Here is a 22,641-nt window from a genome sequence, read left to right on the forward strand (position 1 = left end):
AGCTCCAGCAGCTGGACGTATTCCAGTACGAAATGAAGTTCTCTCACCGTGCTCATGCATCGACCATGGATGGGTCCGAAGGGTTGGGTCAAAGCTGTCGCTCCGAGGATGGGGCCCTGCGTCTGGGTGATAGCTGAACGTGTTCTCCAGGTGAGCAAAACCACAGCAGAGAAACAGGGAGGAACCTCAGGCTTGTGGTGATGTCGATGTCTCTCTTGAACAACTCCAGCCTAAAGCTCCCAGGAAATGGCTGGAAGGCACGCGCTGTCGTGAGCTGCTTTGCCAGCAAGTTGTCCTCCAAGAGGCAGAGCCCAAACACCTGGACAACCTGGGGAATGCTGAGGAATCCCAAGGCACCTCTCGTCGTGTGAAGCCACGAGGCAGAAAGCTCCTGCAAGAGGTTGTTTCCCATCAATTGCTCCCCTAAGGTCCCTAAGGCTGGACCACAATTTAGAAAGGGTCCCCTACCTTTGTACAGCCCCCATGGAATCACAGAATGGTTTGGGTTGGAAGGGACCTTAAAGATCATCTAATTCCAGCTCTTCTGCCATGGGCAGGGACACCTTCCACTAGACCAGGTTGCTCATCTACTCTTCAGGCAGAACGGACTCAAAACTTGGGAGATAAGAGTGATCAGAAACCCAGGCTGGAGATTTGCCTCCTCACTCTTTCCACAGCTCCTGCTGCACCACGCTGGCCCGCAGCACCAGAAAGTTTTCTGCACCACTTGGTGCTTCTCCTCCAAGTCAGGAACCGGCTAAGATCCAACAAGCGGCGCTTCAAAAGGTGGCTGTTGCTTATCTGAGCTCAAAGTACATCCAGCTTAGCCGTAGGTTAGGTGAGAGGTCCCCAAAAGAGACTTTTTTTTCCTGCAGCACAGCTCTGCTCGAGCTGCCAGCCCTGCTGAAGCACGCGGGAAGGAGGAAAAGCAACGTGCCAGCAAACACGGCACATCCCGGCCTCCCGGCGTCACGTCTTCTTGCTCAGTGGGGAGTCAACTGCACGGCCCGACCACACCAGTGGTAACTGTAAGAGGACTTCCCACTGGAGTGGAGCTAGTCCATATCCACTGACCCATCCCAAACTCACCGCTGCCTGCCCACATGTCGGCTTGCTTTGCTCGTAAAAATCAGGCCAGCTGGACACTTCTCTACCTGAGCAGATCCCTATCCGTGTACCACCGCGGTGCCAAACAAACAGCCGACAGGACAAGTGGATGGAACTGCTCCTGACTTTCCAGCGCAGTGAGACTGACAAGTCTGAAAGTTTTATTTTTAATGAGAGACTAAGGCCAAGTCAGGAAACTGTTCAGACAGCCTGGCTGGTGAGGTGGAAAGGTGGTTACCAGTCTCTCTGCAGCAGGATGCAGCGAGTTTTAAACGCCACTCCAAACCAACGTGGCTTGGGTGTCCACCCAAGGCTCGGGGCAGAGCTACGTGCACAGAGATCAGCAGGCAAAAGAGCTTATGTGCAGCACAGAGAGGTCAAGAGCGGTGTTATTCCTCTGCTTTTTTTAATCATTGGACAACCTACCTAATGGAAAAAAAGATCTCCCAAGTGCTTGGGCAGTGTTGCCAAACAGCCAGATAAGATTAGTCTAAACTTAATGTTTATTACTTCCCCCCTCCCCAAACACTCAAAAGCCTGCAAGGGAACATGCATCTTTTTTTTTATTTTTAAAAAACACATCGCACTCATTTCAGGGACTACCTTCTTGTGTTACTGATCACGAGTCCATCACACACCACAGGTTGAGAAACCATGGTAGCAGACGGGGGAGAAGACACGAGAGCAAGACTTCTGCCCCACTCTTCAGCTCAGTATCTATTCCCCTCTGCAGACTGGGACAACCCATTTGAAGGGCACAGGATCTGCCCACCTCGGAGGTACGCACCTTCTCCAGGTCAATAAGCTCTCACTGGCAAAGGCAAGGATTTCTTTTTGATGAAATGTGGAGGTGAGGAGCCCGTTCAGAGCACTAACTACCCAAACACAACGCTGTGCACTCACCACAGAGGCATTCGCTGTACGGTGGTGGCGTGAGGGGCTGCGTAACATCAGCTGGCGAGCAGCAGAAGTAGAACAGTTTATATTACTGTACTCAAATTCGAGTACGTTTTCAAAACAGTACCATAAATACTTCTGCAGCAGCTTCATGAGGGAAAGATCAGGACAGGAAAATATGGCTGTAGCTCATGGAAAATAGTAGCAGAGCTATCAGCTCTGGACCTCCTGCTCAGAGTAAATGGCCTTCTTGGAAGAGGAAAAGCAGCATCCACAAGCTTACGGACTGGTGCTAAGAGCAACAATCTCTGAAAAAAACCCATGTGGAACTAGCACCAAGCAACTGCCCAGTATCAGCTCACCTCATTGCTTAGGTGCACCATCACCTGATGCCCAGGCTTCAGAGACTGGCACAGAAGGCAGTGAATCTGTGCCAAGTCAGGCTGAAAGCATCTATCCCATTTTTGTCGGTGTGTTCCCACTCTCCGATCGTAGCAGGGGACGCACAGAGGGTGCACGGTTGTGCGTCAGACCGGAGTGGAGACAGGGATACAAATTACCTTTAGGTGTCTCGTCTTTCCCCTTAGACAAAGCTAAGCATATTTGAGAGAATAAGTATTTTCACATCGCTTTTAGGTCAGAATAAGGATCAACACACACAGCTCAGAATGGTCACGGGCGATAAGTGACTCATGAAATTCTAAGTAGCAAAACGTAAGGCAATCCAGAGAGGAGCTGAAAGTAAAAATAGCAGCTGCAGTTGAAAAGAAAAATTAAGCACAGGCCAGGAGAGATCTGTTAAATCCTGGCTGGAGCTGAACACTGCTTCATTCCTGCACTGACTGCCACGATGTCTCATTATATATACACACACATACGTATACACACTTCCATATGTTTTGTGTACACACTAGGCATTTTGTTTTGCAAAACACTTCGGAGAAAGGTGAAATATAAACACAAGGTATCTGCAGATAAATGGGCCAGAGATGGAAGGAAAATGAGAACTGTGTATAAATACACAGCAGTTACCTAAGAAATTGAGGCTCTGAGCATACTGTATGCAAACTTTGCAGCTGTGACGTTTGATTATTGAGAAACCAGAGTGACTCAGTGCTGGTCTAGTATTTCCGCAGATTTTAGCAATAAAATAAATGCCACAGTGCTTCCAGGTAAGAGCTCAGGCTCTCAAGTTCATGTTTCTACCGCTCCTATCATCTAAGCAGGGCAGGATACTCATACTCTGCTCTTCCTCCCGTGTTTATGGCATCCAAGAGCATTAATCTCCGGCTCTTGGCAGGCGTATGGACTGATTAAAAACATGCAAAATTTACACAAAGTGTTCTTGTGACCTGGGAGTTCAAAACAGTACTTCAAGTATTTCCCAACTCCCCTTTGAAAAAGCAGGAACAGACCAGGCAGAAAGTTCCCCTGAAGATACTGCAGCCTCGAGGGAAGGGAAAAGTAGCAGAGCAGTGCCAGCAGTGTTACTGAAACCATAAACAGCTCAAAATGTATTGTCTAGGAGAAAGCACGAACGGAACCAAACATCTAGCAGGGCAGCGCTTCGGGTCCTCGTAAGCATGCAGGGGTATTTACATCAATTGACAAAAGCATGAGGAGCAGCAGCATTCACCAGCTTCAGAAAGCAACTGGGTATTTTTGAGGAGCTGGTTGTGGTCTAACAAGCTGCTCGAGTTCACAAGGTCTGTTTCGACCCCGAAGATCTGGATATTTAGGGATCATCTCAATGGGAGCACTCAAGCCCAGGGTCAAGATGACAGCCCTACATCTGGCTTCATTTAGATTCGTGTTCTTCTAGGACGTGCGTTTCCCTTTTTACTGTATGTTGTATAGCTCTTGTTAGGAAAAAATCATCCTGCACCAATATGGGATCTGTCTGAACGCACGGCAAAGAGCGAGCACGGAAGAGGCAGTGCCAGAAATACTGGAAAGGTACTGCAGGACATGACAAAACACTGGAAACTCTCCCAGGAGCTGCTCTTTTCACCTAGATCCCAGGATGGTTTAGGTCTTTAAGCAGAGGCATCATCTCCGTTGTCACGAGAGCACCGTCCCTGGGGTGGTGTCATCTAACAGACTTCAGCAATAATTACCAACCTGAGAAGGGCAGGAGATAAATGCCACACATATTTGAGAGGGGAGCTGCGGGTGGGATGAGGGAGCAAAGATTTGGCAGGAGAAGAGCAACCACGCTGAGTGAAGGCTTCTGCTAGAGACCCTTGAAGGTGAAGAGGACCACCACTCACTTAGGGTTTAAGAAAAGGTCCACATGTTTCCAGATGACAAATCTGGAACCTACTTCAAAGACCTTTTCTGTTCAGCTTTGTCAGTCGCACTTTGGAAAAGAACACCAAGTTTTCCTGTACCTTACACTCAGAGCCATGCTGGGATAAAAGCAATTTGAACAGATTATAAAGCAACTATTAGCAGTCATTTTTCAGAAGTGGCTTTCTAGAACGCACGGATATGCTTCAAGTCATCGTGTTATTTGCTGCAAAAAGCCCATGCCATGTTCAAGACTGCATTAAAATTTTTTTAAGATGGAAAGAAAATTTTAGCCTACAGTATTAGTGGAACAAGGAAAGCTGCAAGGACAGTATTTTGGCTTTAAGCTTCAACATAAAAGTGTAATTTATTGAAGGAAAAGAAACTGCTGGATTCTATACTATACACAAGCCAGTGACTGACACAGAGAATTTGAACTCTGCGTGTCTTCACCGCAGTGGGAGCCATGCAGTGCTGAGAACAGAGGGGCTGCAAACAAGCTACATGTGTGCTCTACGTGACCTTCCATCCATTTACAGGTCCTACCATCTCTGAAATCCTTCACTTCCACCCCTTTACAGATCACAGATTGTCACAGCAGATTTCTTCCCAGCTAATTCCTACCCTTGTGTTATCCAGAGCTCAAGCTGGCTGAGGACTGCTGGGTTAGGACACCCGTGCTCACTGGAACAGGCAGATTTGGGAGAGAATAGGATCTCATTTACAAGCTTGTGAAGGCTCCCAGTTCAGCTGGGACGGAGGCTTGCTCCAGAGCTATCTGTAGTGCCAAACCCAGCGGTATCAGGCACGGCACATTGAGTCTGCCCCCAACAGCGGCGGTGCAGAGACCAGGCTGGCTCAGAGGAAGGGACCGAGACATCACTCAGCCCTGGCTGCCCAGATAAGCTGGACTGGGGCAGCAGAAATGGGAACCAGACAAAGAAAAACAAACCTCTTCCTGCAGCCGGCTGGGAGCTCCCCTGGGTCCTGGTGCTCCTCTGGGCGCTTCCACTCTCCAGCTCTTCCCTCCCCGCAGCAGGGCTGAGCCCTGCTTTGCTAAGCCAGCTCTCGTCTGGCATCGACTGGTTATTCAACCTGAAACCTCAGCTGCACGCCACTTCGCCCAGGACGTAACCTGCGCTCCCAGCAGACAGCAAGGCAGACCCTGGAGCAAGAGCCAGCCTTCGGGGGAGCTCAGCGAGACAAGGGGGGGTTTTCAGCTACTCAACAGACTCGTGGGGCAGGGGAAGCATGCTAGAGGTCTGGTGAGTCCAGAATAAGACAGTCGTAACACAGAGGGTATAAGCAAGCTGATGGAGGGAAAACTGCTGTATTAAAAGGAAGATGGTAAAAGCAGTATTAGAAGGGAGAAAGCAATGTGAGCAGAAAATAACGCCCTCCACACCCACCCACCACCCTCCCCAAGTTCACACGGAGAAAGGCCATCCTCGTGGTGTCAGTTATAGAATCACAGAATGGTTTGGGTTGGAAGGGACCTCAAAGCCCATCCAGTTCCAACCCCCCTGCCACGGACAGGGACACCCTCCACTACACCAGGTTGCCCAAAGCCCCATCTAACCTGGCCTTGAACACTTCCAGGGATGGGGCAGCCACAGCTTCTCTGGGCAACCTGTGCCAGTGTTTCACCACGCTCATTGTAAAAAATTTCTTCCTTGTATCTATCTAATGGAAATCTGTCCTCTTTCAGTTTAAAGCCACTGAAAATACAGTTCTGAAAACACAGCTGGGCCAACTCTGATCCCAGGTTGCCTTTGACTCCCGTCTATCCCGACCAGCACTAAACAGCCTCCAAGCCAAACCACCAAAAGGTCAAACCTACCACCTTCCATGCAACTAACCAGAGCTTAAATCAACAGCAATACAAATACACAAGAGCCCCGTTGATGTTTAGCTGCATTAGCTTCACAGGCTACTGAAAATAAAGTTTGTTTTAGCTTTAAGACAACAACCTTGATTTCTGATACACACAGGAAGAACATCAGGAGAGAGAAAAATAATCATGAGTAGACTAGCACCAACACAACCACAAAGAAACCCAGGTTTATATGCTTTCTGAGAGTGGTCTGCAGCCAGCTCACGTTTAAGATTGCCAACACGACGGTACCCTGATCTGCATCAGACTGTGGCACTTGAGAAGCGGCGAGGGGAAAATGACTGGCACCAAACAACACACCGTGCGTTTCGTAAGCAGCCTCTAACCTAAGAGGTTTGCAGTGAGTGTCAGAGCTGACTCAAGAGGAAGGAGAAAAGGGTTTGCACAGCTGCAGCAACACTGCGTTGTTACTCAGCCGCGTGCACGTTTCTGTGGTTCAGTTAAAGGTTTCAACAGAAAAAAAGAAAGGTAAAGGACGGCGTAAACACAGCATTGGTCTTTCCCAAAAGGCACGGTTTGTATTTGGAACTAGACAGATTATCTCTCCCTTCAGAGAGATCTTAAATAGAAGGCTCTCAGCCTAAGAGTCTATTTTAAGAAAGCAGCCAATACTTATCAACTCCAAATCGGGATGTTGATATTGGAAGGGACCCATCTCATCCAACTCACAGTCACGTTTCCACACCAGCTCTCCTCAGGCTGTTTTCTCCATTCTTTAGAGTCCTCCAGTGGCTTAAGCCACAAGCACACCCTTCTGACAGAGGAGCACCATGTCACTGAGTTACCAGCACTTATTTCACAAGCCAGAAGAGAGATGTTGAAACTTCATGCATCTGCTCCAGTTTTTCAAGCAATATTGGCTATTTTATTTAGAGCTTAAGCGACTGGAGTAAAGTCAGGTACCAGAAGACATCTGAGTTGCATCACCGTTACCCAAGAACAAAGATAGGATGGATACAGTCTAAAGAACATTTCCTTATCAAACATCCTATTTGCTCTTGAAGGTTGAACAAGCTGAACCAGCCTAGCCAGCTGCAATTTTTCTGGTGATAGGTTCCTGCTTCTATGCTCTTCCACATATGCATCACCTAGTCCAAAAGGACAGAGGCTTCAGCTCCTACCTTCACTTCCATCCACTTTTGGGCAAGAGGTCCCAAAAGCTGAGTTCCCCCCAAGATTATAAACATGCCCTGTGGCCTTTGCTCTCCATACCAAATGAGTCATTTTATACTAACAGCCTCCTGTGGTATCCTGCACCTTACCCATGAACGGATGTGTTATTAAAAAAAGCCCACGGTCCAGAGACTCAGTTCACCAACACACAAACGTGTGACCAAATCACATTTCCAGCTCCAAAAGACCAAACTTCCTCTCTGCTTGGCACGTGGTATCTGGAGGTCTACAGTAAAATCATTCTGCAGACTTAACGATGGCACTGAGGGTTGGCAGAACTTCCCCTGAAACAATGCTGCAAGCAAGAACATCTCTCCTGCACAAACAGTAAAACAATTTTGACTGAAAGTGATGATTGGTTACCTATAGACGGGGATTTGAAAGGGTATTTATCAGGAAGGTCGACTCTAACTTTCCATACTCCACCTTCATACGGTGCTGCAATGAAAGAAACGCAGGTATTAGACACTTCATAACTCAGGAGAGAATAAATAGAACTACAGCATTAAGCAAGGCCCATCTTTGAAAGAATACTTAGTTCCATCAGGGGGTAAGATTTCATATCAAACCTCCTACTGTAAAAGCCTTTTTCCGGTGCTGCCTGACAAGAAATACGTGATTTTAACCGATACTGCAGATGATCTCGGCACAAAGACACGAGAGCCTTATTCAAAACCGAGACTTTAGAATAATCTACTTACCTTTAGAGATGTTACTAAATTAAGGCACGCTGGAAACCTGACTTGTGATCTCGTCACTAGGAAAGCCATCTTAATTACAAACTCGGCAAGAATTCAGGTGACTGATGCAAAACTTACGAGTCAGGTCTAGAAAAGCTAAGGATCAACAAAAGCGGTGCTGGAAGCCATAGCAGAGGGCTTAGTTGTCCGAAGGCAGTATCCAGCTCTGCTCAGCTCCAAGAGAGGTGGCTCATCTGTGTTAATCCTCCCAGTTGTATTCCTCGCCACCCTTCAGAGAGCAGCCTTCAAACACGGCTACCCTTTGATTTCTCACCCCCACTTAGATTTGCTTCTCTCTTCTTCCAATCCAGAAGAACACGTTCCCCACTGCGAGCCATTAGTTCATTTTTAATAGGAGGACTGGGTCATATACTTACTTCCTTGTGGTCCGTAAAACTTCACAACAAATTCATTGAGTCCTCCTAAGATTGTGACTTCGTGTTTGCTCTCAATACTGACACATCAAGTAAAGGAAAACATTTAGTCCAGGGAAACAAAACCCATTTACTCAGATACAGGTAACTTGCTAGAAACCTGTCAAACCAAATAGCTGAACCCAAATACTCAAAATATCCTACAACATGCAATTTAAGCCTCTTGACACATCTAAGTGACCACATCACCACAATGACGTTAGTAAAAGCCAATTCTACACACCGAAGAATCCCTCCTCCTGCACTGCGCAATCTTGAGACGATGCCTCCCGTCCCCTCAGGGCTGCTTAGTGTCTTCCATCTACTTGAGAAGCTCAACATGAGCCGGCGCTGTGCGCTGGCAGCCCAGAAAGCCAACTGTGTCCTGGGCTGTATCAAAAGGAGCGTGGGCAGCAGGTCGAGGGAAGTGATTCTGCCCCTCTGCTCTGCTCTCCTGAGACCCCACCTGGAATACTGCGTTCAGCTCTGGAGTCCCCAACACAACAAGGACATGGAGCTGTTGGAGCGAGTCCAGAGAAGGCCACGGAGATGATCCGAGGGCTGGAGCATCTCTGCTGTGGAGACAGGCTGAGACAGTTGGGGCTGTTCAGCCTGGAGAAGAGAAGGCTCCGGGGTGATCTTATAGCAGCTTTCCAGTACCTAAAGGGGGCCTACAGGAAAGCTGGAGAGGGACTTTTTACAAGCGTGTGTAGTGATAGGACAAGGGGCAATGGATTTAAACTGAAAGAGGGCAGATTTCGGTTAGATATAAGAAAGAAATTTTTCACTCTGAGAGTGCTGAGGCACTGGAACAGGTTGCCCAGAGAAGTTGTGGATGCCCCATCCCTGGCAGTGTTCAAGGCCAGGTCGGACGAGGCTTTGGGCAACCTGGTGTAGTGGAGGGTGTCCCTGCCCATGGCAGGGGGGTTGGAACTGGATGATCTTTAAGGTCCCTTCCAACCCTAACCATTCTATGATTCTACTTCGGCAGAGCGTTAGGCTCCAATTTAAGAAAACACGAGTGCCTTTCAGCAACGTATTTGGAAACATAATCAGGCTGTGGAGGGGAGCTAAAAATCTAGAACCAGCAACAGCTCCAAAGCCTCACTGCACACAGGCACGAACCCCAGGGCCAAGGCTCAGAGGTGAGGCCAGGACTCAGAGAGACCTCCCTCCTTTCCAGCGCTCAGGAGATGAGCCACAAAGCAGAAAGTCACCCTTGCCAACCACTCACACTGAACGCTTACTCTCCTGCCCAGATGAGAGGAGCAGAACTCGCCCAGTCCCTCTTCTGAGAAATGCCAGAGCTGATGAATTCAGTTCTCCTTGGCTGCCTTCGGCGCTGTCAGGTGGCCTCCCACAGCTACCACGCAAATTACGGCAATCTCACGTCAATTTGACTTGCAAGACCAAAAAACTCCACGTCTTCAGAGAGATGGCAGAAGGGCGAGATTATGAGGCACTGCTACAGTGTGAAAAGAACAACTGTATTTCTCAACACTTAAAGGAAAGAATCCGAGTGCCAGCACTTTGGGAATGAAGAGAACATGAACAGAAAGGCAAGAAATCTTCATTTCAAGTAAGGCTCAGTTAAGACAATTAATGGTGATGTCTCAGCACCCGAGCTTGCTGAAGAATTCTGCTATAAATCAGGATTAATGGATTGTGAATAATATCCTACAGCAATTACCTTTAATCAATAATCTTAATATGAATTACGAGGGAAGCATCAGGGAAAAAAACACAGCAGAAGAAAAATCAAAGGTTTGTTCCCACCTGCACTCCAAGCTGTGCTTCAGCTCTGCACCACAGAGGGAAGGGGGCAACAGCACAGGATATCTAATAAAAGATCCTTAACACCACAGCAGCAAGCTTGGCAGAAACACTCAAGCTAAGAGGAACCGAAGCCAGGTCCCCTTTTACAACCAAGATTTTTCCCTCTGATGCAAAAGGTTTTCTGCTTTCCAGGCAAAAAATTTGCCCAGGATGCTCTCCGCTCTGCAGTGGGTTACGCTGACCCCCTTGCACCTTCATGGCACTCGGCAAACAGGCACCCACGCACCTGGGCACACACATACGCGCCCACTTAAATATTCCTGACCCATCAGGAATGTAACTGCCAGGGACCTACCACCAGGAACAATTAATTCTCAGCTCAGACCTATCCCCGCTCTGACATTACGATCCTTGAAGTCTGCTTGAAGCGTGCCACAAACTAAGACAAGAGGCTCCTGTACCCAGAAGTGCCGATTCAATCCCGGCAGCCTGTGCTCATACGCAGGAGATCCAAGTCCCATCTGTGGGGTCCGTCAAGATTTATTACAGTTCCTCAAATACAATGACTCCCAGATTGTACAGAGTTTTCCCCACAGTGCCAACTCCAAAAGAGTTTGGAGGTAATACCCTTCTTCCCCTCGTTCTCATGGGGAGGGAGAAAAGTTTACGGCAGTTTGTCTTGGCTCAAGAGTTTTCTTGGTTCAGCATAAGCTGCTCTGCCCTACGGTTAAAGCAGCAAGCAGCTTGTTGCACCTGGCCGTCACCCAAGAGCAGCTCACAAAGGGCAGATCGATGCCTTATTGCCCCCAGTGCAAGTGATTTCTCCACTAAAAGCCAACGGGCATCTCCAGGAAAAGCTACATTCCCTACTCCAAGTTTGCAGAGAGTAGCTCAGCACCGAAGCACTGCAGACCTGATGTTATGGGACACTTGTCACCAGATCTTTTCTCGTCACCCAGTACCGTGACAACGAGTTTTAAATACAGGCTCGATTGAGTTTAACTTCCTTCCAAAAGGTCCACACTCATCTAACTGGTACATGTTCCACATTCGGAAACGGGCTCTCGCACAAACCCACCGCGTATGACGATGCCCAGGAGCGAAACGTTTAATACTGAAGTATGTTAACAGCAGCTTCGTGGATCAGGTTAAATACAAATGGTTTCACTTAGGACTAGATCAAGTACCACTTCATAAAAACCAGCTCTCCCAGCCTGATCTTCAGAGCGAGCTCCTGAGCAGCTGCAGCTTATGGCTCTCCAAGTTATTACCAGCCATAAATTAAAGCAGAGTTTTCTGCACTCAGACTAACTCCTAGTGTTCCCAAGTCCAAAAAACCACTAGTGAACAATGCAGTGCCATATTTGATTATTCTCCCTGTTGTGGCAAAACCCTAAAATTCCTACAAAAAAAACCCCAGCAAGTGAGTTAGGATCACAAAAGGGATATGTATTGGGATGCAGATGCCAGATTTGGGAACAACCGGATTCTCTATTAACATGATACAAGAGTTTTGAGGACAGACTGAAAACAAAGTGAATTTCAGCAATAAAGCCCTTGTATCAACACAGGGGAAAGCTCTGGAAACGCATTAGCAGAACTTAGGAAGCTGGGGAAGCCCTCTTTTGTGAGCACGAGGTGAATTCCAGGTGAGCTCCCACTTTCTAACACAAATGGGGTGAACCATCTTCCGTTTCTCCTCTCCATGACATTTTCTCTAAAGGTAGAGATGCCCAGGAATTTGAAATCTCAAAATCCCACTAACAACGTGATTGAGAGTATTAACAGGAGAAGTGCATGGAGCAGTTAAAGAAAGAAGAACATTCACACCCTATGAGCTCTTCCCATCTCCAGGAAGTCTTCAGAAAAGGAAACGAGGAAAAGGAACAAGATGGTTCCCAGGAAGACTGGAAACCCGAGGCAGACCTCAAGGCTTCTCCATCCCACAAAGTCATGCCAGGGAACCCTCTAGCAGCACCAGGAAAAATCATGGGGGAAGACCAGAAGGGACTTGACACGTTCAGAGGACTGTCCGGATCACGTTCCCGGAGAAACCTCCACCACAGCTCATGGTAATGCACCTCAGAGTAAAGAACGCAGGCTCTGACCCAACTATCTTCTCAACTCAGACAGATGATTTTTTCCATAAGGCAAGTGTTGCAACTAAATCCCAAAGGAACCCCATTCCAAACACATCAGCAATTAATCAGCTGTCTCAGATCCAAAAAGATTGCCCCTTTGGAGACCCACAAGATTTAAGGAACCCAGTTGTGCCCAGAGCACAACGAACCTCCCCTCCTGCATTCAGAGCTAGATGGGGCCTGGTGCTGGATCCTGCAGCAAGCCCAGGTAGCTCCCAGGAAGCAGAAAAGCTCCAGGTCTTCAGCAAACTGAGCACAGCTTCAGGAAGCCCCAGGAAAAGAGGATCAAGAATTTGGAGCAAGATTTCCACAGTGAAGGTGACCAGACTGTTCACAGCATCTCCTGCGTGTTTCTCCCAGGATAGCTATGTTCACATCCAGGATTCCCATCCACCTCTTCCATCGGCTACTGAGGTAAAACTGTGCGGAAAACACTCCTGCGAGCGCTCAGGACTGCAAACACACAGTCAGCATTCACAGGGAAGACCCCAAACCCCTCACCTTGTTTTAGTTTACTTTGTCCAGATGAATTCCTCTATGCCCAAGCTCTCTGTCACTGCACTCTAATATTCAGATTTGCAGGAGAACGAGCAGGTAACGGATAAAGACTTCGACGTTCCTGATTCTAGTGGCAATCCAGTGGTTCATACTGGTACGAGCAGTCTGCCTTGTTTCCACAGCACAGCACAAGGCTACACCGTGTGTATACGGGGTCAAGATGACAGAGCTACAAAACCAGCCTGTAACACATCACATGTGCTAAAATGTTTAACAAAAACACAACCAAATCCCTTTTCAAGGCACTCCGCTTGCTCCTACTAGTCTAGGTGACTTAACAGCCTTCCTGCTTTTGTCTCTTTATCATCTCAGTATACTAATTTGACTTTGTGTCAAATATAGCCAGCATAAAAGTCAAGAGAAAAAAGCAAAATCCAGATACGAGTCGGGTTTCAAACAGATAAGTTCAAAAGCTTTACCTTAAGACCACAGAAACTAGAAAGGAGTCCTGAGGACCTGAAGATAAATTATCTTAGTCCCAAAACTATTAAGAGAATTTTAATGACAGTTAAGTATCAAAAATATTTAGATGATGATCTGGAAAGCAAGCTTATTTTCAAATATCAGTTCAGAAGGGGTTGCTAGGAGAGAGACAGAAGGGAATTTTTCTGCAGCTGATCACAGACTCCCTGTACAGTGCCTGAAATGTGCCAGAAGCGCAAAGGCCACCGGTGCCACGTATTAGCACTACAGTAACATCCAGAGCCCCCATCAAGATCAAGGCTCTATTGTTCGGGGTTGAGCTCGTAGGAAATTGTTTCTTCAGTCAGAATGAAAAGTGATTTAAAGCATTTTGCCTCTTCTGTGTTGGGACAAAAACCTTTCAAATCTGGAGAGTGAGAGACTGCCCAACCATCAGTTAGAAATGGGCTGGCCACTGTGGATTTGCTTGTTCCAGGGTTGAGTTCCCAGTCTCTCATCCTTGTGCGGGGCCACCCACCACCATAGCACTGGATTTCCCTTGCAGTAATAAAAAAATTTGTTAGGATATCACTTCACACCCAGATCTCCCAAAATCCCAGATGAACATCGCGGTCAACAGATGGCTAGTCTGTTTGCAGGGTTGAGTGGTTTTTTCCTGGCAAACATTTAGCCTTAAAAAAAAAAAAAATCCCTTCGTTAAGTTACTTTAAAATTAACATACGTTACAAACTTGGGTAAAGCAGTTTTCCAGCTAAAAATATTTCACTAAAAATATTTTTACAAGCCTAGTGACACAAGTAGCCACGAGCACCCTGCCCCAAAGGGGCAGACAAAGCAGAAGGCTGGAATGCCCAGGGAAAAAAGAAAGTTGTGTATTTATCTACATTCATCTCAATACGAGTTTTAGATAGGTCGATGGTCATTACACCAGAAAGCAAATTCCTGCCTCCTATGGATCTCTGCCATGTCTCCTCTTACTTATGGAGACTCGTGTACAGCTACCCTTCCAGGTGAAGAACCTCACCAGAGAAGACATTCTGAATTCGAGAGAAAATGGTAAGATCACATCTGTGTATATTTAAAAAAAAAATAAAAAATCATCCAGCTCTGCTACCTAAGCAGCTGAGAACCTATCTTTGAGGAAATAACTCGCCACCTGCATGTTTTGTGACAAAGCTATGATTAATAGAGCTGATCTTTCCCTTCACAAAGAGCTTTGCGAGCAGCGAGCGCTGCCGCACCACCCGTGCGACGGAAACGCGGCCGCCCGCGGTACGGAAAGCGCCGCTCTGCTTCTTCGAGGCATCAGAGGTGTGAATTCTTCTGAAGTGTTTGCAAGCAGAATTTTGCAACAGAAACAGTCTCTAATATTGGGACCGATGGGTATTCGTGTTTATTTTCCCACCAAGGCGAATGAGTTCCGCCCGAAGGAACACTCCCAGAACCTACAGCCATCTGTAAGGAGCCCTGTGATGCAGCAGCGTTACCGGTTATGCTGCTGCGTGGCAGCAAAAGGGCAAGTTCAGCTCAGGGGCCACCTTGCCTCCCAGCCTTGCCCCCTCTAAACTCCTTCCCTTTATCTGCTACGAGTTACCCAAGTTGTCACTTGCACACGTGAAGCCACAGCCGGCACCAAAGTCCTTTTGATGCTTTAAGCACCAGGAATATTTATTCTTATTTTCCCCCAAGTAAAACTCATAGAATCATGGAATGGTTTGGGCTGGAAGGGACCTCAAAGATCAGCCAGTTCCAACCCCCCTGCCATGGGCAGGGACACCCTCCACTACACCAGGTTGCCCAAAGCCCCATCCAACCTGGCCTTGAACACTGCCAGGGATGGGGCAGCCACAGCTTCTCTGGGCAACCTGTGCCAGTGCCTCAGCACCCTCAGAGTGAAAAATTTCTTTCTTATATCAAATCTAAATCTCCCCTCTTTCAGTTTAAATCCATTGCCCCTTGTCCTGTCACTACAAACTCCCTGCCCTTTACTCACATTTAACTTTCTTCACGCTCCTCCGTCTATCCCTGTGGCGCACCGGAAGGAAAGACACTTAGTCAGAAGCAAAAAAGGTTATAAACAAAAAAAAAGCTCCTGTGATCTCCTCCAGGAGCAAGAGGCAGCACTTTTTAGTCATCCTGTTTGGTGCAAAACTTCTTTAGAACTCCAGGCTAAACTCACTCAGAGTATTAAAATCCAGAGGTTTTCCCCCAAGCTAATGATTCTCACCACCACAGGGAACCAGTTTCCTGGCCCGAGCAAAGGGGTTTTCTAGCACCAGAAAGAGGTTCGCCATTTGCCAGGGATGTTGTGTTGCACAATTTCAGGGGTCGGTAGCCCCGTGGTCTGCCCCAGCCCCAGGAGGGGACGACACCACCAGGACAACCTGCAGTTTATCTTCACATACCTGGGGCAAACCTCCATCTTCCTTCGTCTGAACTGGGGTTGCCCAGGAATCCTACAGCTTTGAAAGACACAAAACTCACTCAAATCCTACAGTGTAAAGAAGGAGCTCACCTCTTCTTTACCAGATTTGAACGGACTGAGACGAGAAATCACATGAGAGAGAGCATTCTTCAGTTGTTCTGCACACACCCTTCGCAATTTCACATCAAGGATGGCAAATTTCCCAAGATAAACAGCCCAGTCACCAGCAACCCCAGCAAAAGGCACTTTCCTAGTGCAGCCACGTGTACTGAAAGGCACCTTGCGGGTGCAATCAGGGGTTTTGGGAGAAGGAATTGCTGCTCCAGCAAACCCTTCTGTCTGGCTTGCTTTCTTTGGAGCTCTTGATGATTTACGTCTGGCCGCTCTCCACTAAACTTCGTGCCAAGAAACTGGAGTAATAAGGAAAAAGTGGAAGGAGAAGCCAGCTCTCCCCAGAAGGCACTTTGCATACGAGTTGCCTGCTATGAACTGATCACAAACTAAGTCAGCATTTTTCCGACTTTCCAGTTTCAAACCTGGTCTTCCCTCATCGGGAATGAAGGGAATCACCACCAAAAGACAAAAAGGTACATCTCGTACCATGCTGGATTGAGTAATACAGCCCTTTTCCTTCAGAAAACAAATGAATTCATTGCCCTCCCCGACTCTGTGCTGTTCCCTTGAAAAGCTTCAACTTGTTTAGGAGAGGAGACAGCAGACAGATACATATTTTTTTTTCTGCCGTAGAGAAAACAGATTGGAATAAACTCGTTTAAAACTGTTCTCCAGCTTCCACTGGATGGGCCAACATTTAATTGCAGCGGTGGCACCAAGAGCTCCTTCACAATCAGATTAGATGGGAACACAATCAGTGCCATTTCGACAGTAGATAACGAACACCGCAGCCAAACTCCAGCTTTGCGGTGCGGTTTGCCGTGCAATCCGTTGGCGTTTACAGACAAGGAAGACCACAATGTTGAGAACATGCATAGGCCCAGGGTGACACCACCTGATTTGCATCACAGCAGGGCTTTGCTTGCGAGATGACTGTGTTTTGGTGCTACACGTGGTGCTGGTCAGTCCCAGGAGCAGCATGCTGGACGGAAATAGCTTCAAACTGCTTAGAACTGTGTTGCTGAGGTGCTGCTTGAGAAGGGCCGGGAGATGCATGAGTCAAGTTGAGAAGAAGCTGGCATACAAGATTTTTCAAGATGAATGGAAGAGACTGGACTTGATGAAAAGGAATGAAGTTGTGATCAATAGAGCTTAGATGACATTCCTACGCATGATTCTATGACTGTAACGCAACATGCCATTGTCTCCACAAGCACAATATTTCTTCGAATCTCCATAAAAGAGGACACACTAGAAACCAAGAGAATTTAAGTGCAATTAGTCCGTAACGATAAGCAACTGTCAATCAGCAAACCCCTGAAATGGATCCTAGCTGGACATGACTGCACAGTTTGAGGAAGGCACCCTACCAGAAAAGACTAGCAAGGAAGACAACATACAGAGCCATGATTCAGGAGCATAAGGTCCTGGGCTTCTCCAGGATAACTGGAGAGCTGAAAATCATCCCTACGATGCGATTGCATTGGTCTCCTCTGACATGATGCCTGAGCCTCCCAGAAGAGTTCAATACAAGTTGCTCACCTGGCATGAACAAAGCAGAAATAATCAGGAACCGGCACTCTCAGCCAGCCACAGAATTCACTACGCTGACATTCAAAGTCAGTCATGGGGGAAACCAAAGCCAGATCCAGAAGCACCAGAGATGACAGCAGTAGTAATTTCCATGGCCATGCATCTGCCTGTAAGCTAAACCACTAGATACAATATTTGCATTGCTACAGCTTCCATCAAGAGAAGTTTGTTACCATGGTGATTGTACATATTGGTAGGAGCAGAACATTTAATGTACAAATAATAAACTTCTCAAACAAGCGAGAAATTTCATGTGCATTTTAAGTGAAATATCAGAAGGAAAAAATACAATCATTTCTTTTTCCAGTTGCGTTGGCTACCGTTGATTTCCTCTTTCCGAGGATTCAAGAAGTGCCAAAACGCTCCAGAAAGAGAAATCGTGGTTACAAAACCACAGCATTGAGAGAGGGAGCCCAAACGGTTGCTAGACCTGACACCAAGCCTGAGATGTAACTGCGTTTTGGGGGCTGCGCCCCACCACACGTTTTACAAGAACACACCAGGTCTGTTAAAAGCAAAATACTTTTCACGTGTTCATGCAGGTGGAATGTTTCACTAATTTAGACTTCCCGAAGACGTATTATCTTAAGATGTGGCCTCTTCCCTCAAGTGAAGTTTGTTTTAGGTTGCCGTAGAGTTTTCTGAAATGCTTTTTCACTCCAAGGAACCTACACAGTCATTTAGAAACTGCAAGCATGTCAAGCCACCTCAGCAACAGCGACACGAAACCCCAAACGTACAAACAACCATCTCCTCAGGCTGTAAAGCCCTTGGGATGTAACACATTCGTAAGTCAAAGCAGACAGATGCAGAGGAGGTCAGCAGCTGAGCTTTGACAAGTTTTTATTTAGGAAAAAAAAATCTAGAAGTATCTCAAGTTCTTGATTTTAAAAAATCAAGAGGGGAAAGAGGAAGTGACAAAGTAAATCTTTTCTCTCTGGTAAATTCAGAGTTATATTCTGTTCAATATAAGCTTAATTTTCCATGGCATGGAATAGTTACCAGTTCTGGAACCAGAGTCCTCATCCTCTTTGCTCCCCTTTACCAGGATCTTTTCTTGCCTGCAGGGGATGCTGAATCGGGCCACAGAGGCTCGCCGAGGGGATGCCCATACACTGCACCGCCTTGGGCTACCTCGTAACGCCGAACTGAGAAAGTGTTAAATACGGGAATCCTGAGAATTGTTTTAATAAGCACTTCACACCGGGATGCCTCTTCAACAAAAATCCTGAAAGTCCTCTCTAAAAGAGGCTTTGCACAAACAAACTCAAACTTGAACTATTAAAACGTCGGGGGGGGGGGGGGGGGGGGGGGGGGAGGAAAGACATTTAAAGTCCTGTTTAGGATCCCTTGGAATGAGGATAACGTATCACGACAGCTCTCCATGACCTGCCAGCAACTTAATTCAGTGGGATTTTTCCTTTTTCTGTTTTAAGTGTACAGGCACAACAGAGGTGAGACTCACCAGGAAGCGCTGGTTTAGCACAAAAACCCTGGCAGCACACCACGAGCTGGTCCGTGTGATAAGCATTCGCGACAAGAGCGAGACAGTGAGCTGCTCGGGCTGCCTTTCCAACACTAAAGGGTTTGGCAACGTGACTGGGAAGATACCTGTGGGGCACCTCCTCAGATGTATCGCTCTAAAACCAGATCCATGGAAGAGGTTTGCTTTGCTGACCTTTGCTGTAAAGCTAACGGAGCCGACAGCTGGAGCGGAGTCTCCGAAACATCGGAGCAGAAACAAGAGGCAGAGCTGCTCCGTAAGCACCTCTTACACCAAGGATACGGAGCTGTCTACAGCGTAGCCTCGTTATGCAGAGCTCCTTCCAACCCCACACCAGCGAGAGTACACGAAATACTTAATGATGTATTTCTTGCTCGTTGAGGTCACACATGCACTGAGTGGTTTTTTTTTTTTTTTTTAAGGAATTTGTAAACGGTAATTTTCAGAATCGAGACAGCAACAACTATTTGAAACGCCAGCTAGAGCAAGCTGTGCTTAAACTGGAAATAAGACTCAGAGCCCAGAGCAAGCATTGAAGTGGACAGTGCCAGTGAAAATTAAGCAGCACTGGTCCTCACAAAGCTTCTTCAACTTAAAGCATTCGAGAACAATTAACGTCCTGAGCTTATGTGCTTAATATCAAAAATCCTAGTAGTGAACTGCCACGCATCCGGCGTTTTCTGTACCAACCAGAAGGGCAATAAGGTGTCTCCAAGACATTTTGGAAATTATTTCTCCCTCTAAAGAACAGGGCACGACTGACATTTGTTTGTTACAGAATATTTTGCTACTCGAGCCAGAAGCTCCAGCGTTTCTGAGCCTTCCTGGAGAAGGGTTATTATCTGCTACTCCTCAAAGAAACGAGCTTTAAAACAAATCTCAGAAACCACTGGTATTTCTGCAGCATGGTGTCCCTGCCCATGGCAGAGGGGCTGGAACTAGATGATCTTTAAGGCCCCTTCCAACCCAAACCATCCTATGATTCTATGAAATAAAAGCAAACTGAATTTGGAAATTAAGCCAGAGATTAGTACAATTCCCTTGACCTAAAGTAACACAGGGGAAAAGCAATTGTGTGGCATCAATCCAGATTCCCCACCACCCGTAGCAGCCCAATCTGAAGTAACACATGATGCTCTACCAGATACAGGTGTTTGTTTCAGGGTGCATCACACCCCGAGGGACCTGTGGATTTCTGTTCCTTTCAAACCACTTTATTAGAAACACGTTTTTTCAAGAACAAGTTAAATTCTGCTCTTCTGCTGATTCCCAGGTTCAGCAGACAACGTGCAGAGCAGGTGGAAAATCACCAGGATGAACGTCGCCCTTGGGGCTGTCTACCTCTTACCTACACAAAGGGGCTTCCACCGACACGGCCACTAACAAAACGCTGTCATTAGAATCATAGAACGGTTTGGGTTGGAAGGGACCTCAAGATCATCCAGTTCCAACCCCCCTGCCATGGGCAGGGACACCCTCCACTACACCAGGTAGCTCAAAGCCTCATCCAACCTGGCCTTGAACACTTTAACTACACTAACACATTAACCAGTCTGTTGATGCAGCACCCACACCTTGCAAGGGCACGTCCGGACCCGGCGATGGGCAATCCAAGGGCAGTACGCCTTTTATAGATCCCTCGCAAAAGCACGAGGATCAGGTTTGTCCTCTTCTCCCTGCTACAGCAAGGAGTCCTGACAGAGCCTGCCAGAACTTCTGCAGGGATCAGATTTGCTTCTCCCCTCCTCAGTTTTGTTAAAAGGCATCTCAGGAGCAACGTTTTAAAGGAACAGCTCAGACAGGGTCTTACACACAATGTTGTTGGGGGTTTTTTTAAGCCAAACAAACGACCTGAGCGGGAGATGACTTTACGCTGTATCTGAATCACAGAACTGGTGAAGTTATGACAACCACAACCACAGTTTCCAACACAGACCATACACTGTTTTCTCTCAAACCAAAGCAGAAAAAAAAAAAAGTGATTTAGGACCAAGACCTTGGTTACACACTGCAGTCGAAGCCCACAGACACTGTTTTCCCTCTTTCTAGGTCACCTGCAATATAAAACACCCAACAGTCCCATGTACCAAGAAACTGCAGCTCCATTTTGCTGAAAGGAAAGGTGTAGGAGCTTCCTGCGTGCCACGGCTTTGTACACAAATGCCTACAACGATCCAACACGCCATTGTCATCGCTATTAAATCAATTATCCCCTTTATTCTTACTCTGTAATGAGAGCAATGGGGCACTGTGGCCTGTTCAGTGCTTCCTGTAAACAGACGAGGCAAGTGGTTTTGATTTTGTTCAGTCCTGTTGGCCACCTGTATTTAAAGGTTTATTTATAAGGATGGATCCATCACTCAGCCTTCTACCTACTCCGAGTCAGGTCAGCTTCCACTGTGCCTCTCGGGATGGAGCAAATACCGACAGACACACATTCCCAAGGTTAGACAGAGCGTCGATACGTGCTGCTTCCCATCCATCACGCCACTAACTCTAACTGCAAACATGGCATAGTTTGGTCAATCACCGAACCATCTGTATAAAGTTCACTTCTTTATCACCCTTGGAAATTTAAGAAGCCAGGCTGCTGCTTCTGTTAGTCTCTGCGATTCCTCTCGCGTCCAGTTCCTACCATCGGCTTTTGCACCAAGAAGTGAAACATTCGCCTGCTGACGAGTATTTCTAAAAGTCTCGAGCGCTTCCGAGGGGTTTTTGGCCTTTCCCAAAGGATTAACTGCACAGGATTTTCCTGACGTTTAAGGTATAAGGATACATTGTGTTCGGGAGGAAGACATGAAAGAGCCATACTTGGAGACTAACAATGATCCCCACACCAGCTTCCTTGTGCAACGGAAAGGCCGGCTTTAGGGACGCGGCAGAAAGGTTGCCAAGGAAGGAGCCTGACAAAGAGTTTGGGGCTTTGTTTGGAGATGTGAATGCACCAGCAGGCTGGAGCTCGCCAGCCATCCACAAAACCGCGGCGAGGCAGAGCCGGGGTGGCACCGGTGCCCGGAACGGAGGGTGCCCTCACCCCGGGACACCCGCCACGCTGCATTCAGTCATGTCAAATACTCTTTTTTTTTCTTTTTTCTTCTCTCTTTTTTTTTTTTTACAGTTTCCAAGTTTTGAAGACCAGGCCTTCGCTCAGCAGCTGCACCAGAAGCAAAAGCAAGTGGCCCAGGCTGTTTCTCAAGCGCCATGGCTTCCTCCAGCTACGCGAAGCCTCCGATCTCCGCATCTCCTGGGGAGGCAGGGGCTCGTTAAAGCTGCTCTGGCACAAGCAACACCACCACAATCAGAGGAAGGGAAAAAGTAGGGTTATTTTTTTTTTTAATAACATGACCAGCAGAACAGCAGAGGGTGTTGCTAAAACATAGGAACACATAGTCCTCGCTGTGGCCAGGCTGCTTCCTCTGAAAGCACCTCTGAGCTGCACAAATGGAAGGGCTGGAGAGAGAGTGGGAACTTTCCCTGGAAGGTGCTCTCACAGCCGGCCGTTTTAAAGCTCTTGGAAGCAAAGCTTCCTACGCAGCAAGAAGCATCAAATCCACTTTGAGAGGAGGACCAGGACAGAGGAGCAAGTTTGCACCT

General features: G+C 47.3%; 1 protein-coding gene across 4 annotated transcripts in view; it reads right to left on the reverse strand.

Annotated features, from left to right (window-relative positions):
• UBE2H (ubiquitin conjugating enzyme E2 H) overlaps positions 1-22,641 on the reverse strand; it is a 51,917-nt gene that overhangs the window by 15,305 nt on the left and 13,971 nt on the right. For 2 of the 4 annotated variants that reach the window (XM_086611247.1, XM_086611245.1), the window contains exons 2-3: positions 8,478-8,554; positions 7,724-7,798 (exon numbers count right to left, since the gene is read on the reverse strand). The exons of 1 other annotated variant lie outside the window; for it this stretch is intronic. In XM_086611247.1, the coding sequence (XP_086467373.1) occupies positions 7,724-7,798; positions 8,478-8,554 (152 nt within the window). Of the gene's footprint in view, positions 1-47; positions 5,683-7,723; positions 7,799-8,477; positions 8,555-22,641 lie in introns of those variants that run through there. One more of the 4 variants, XM_086611246.1, reaches the window with a different exon arrangement.

The sequence above is a fragment of the Tauraco erythrolophus genome, chromosome 4, assembly GCF_009769465.1.
Source record: "Tauraco erythrolophus isolate bTauEry1 chromosome 4, bTauEry1.pri, whole genome shotgun sequence".
Lineage (NCBI taxonomy): Eukaryota > Metazoa > Chordata > Aves > Musophagiformes > Musophagidae > Tauraco > Tauraco erythrolophus.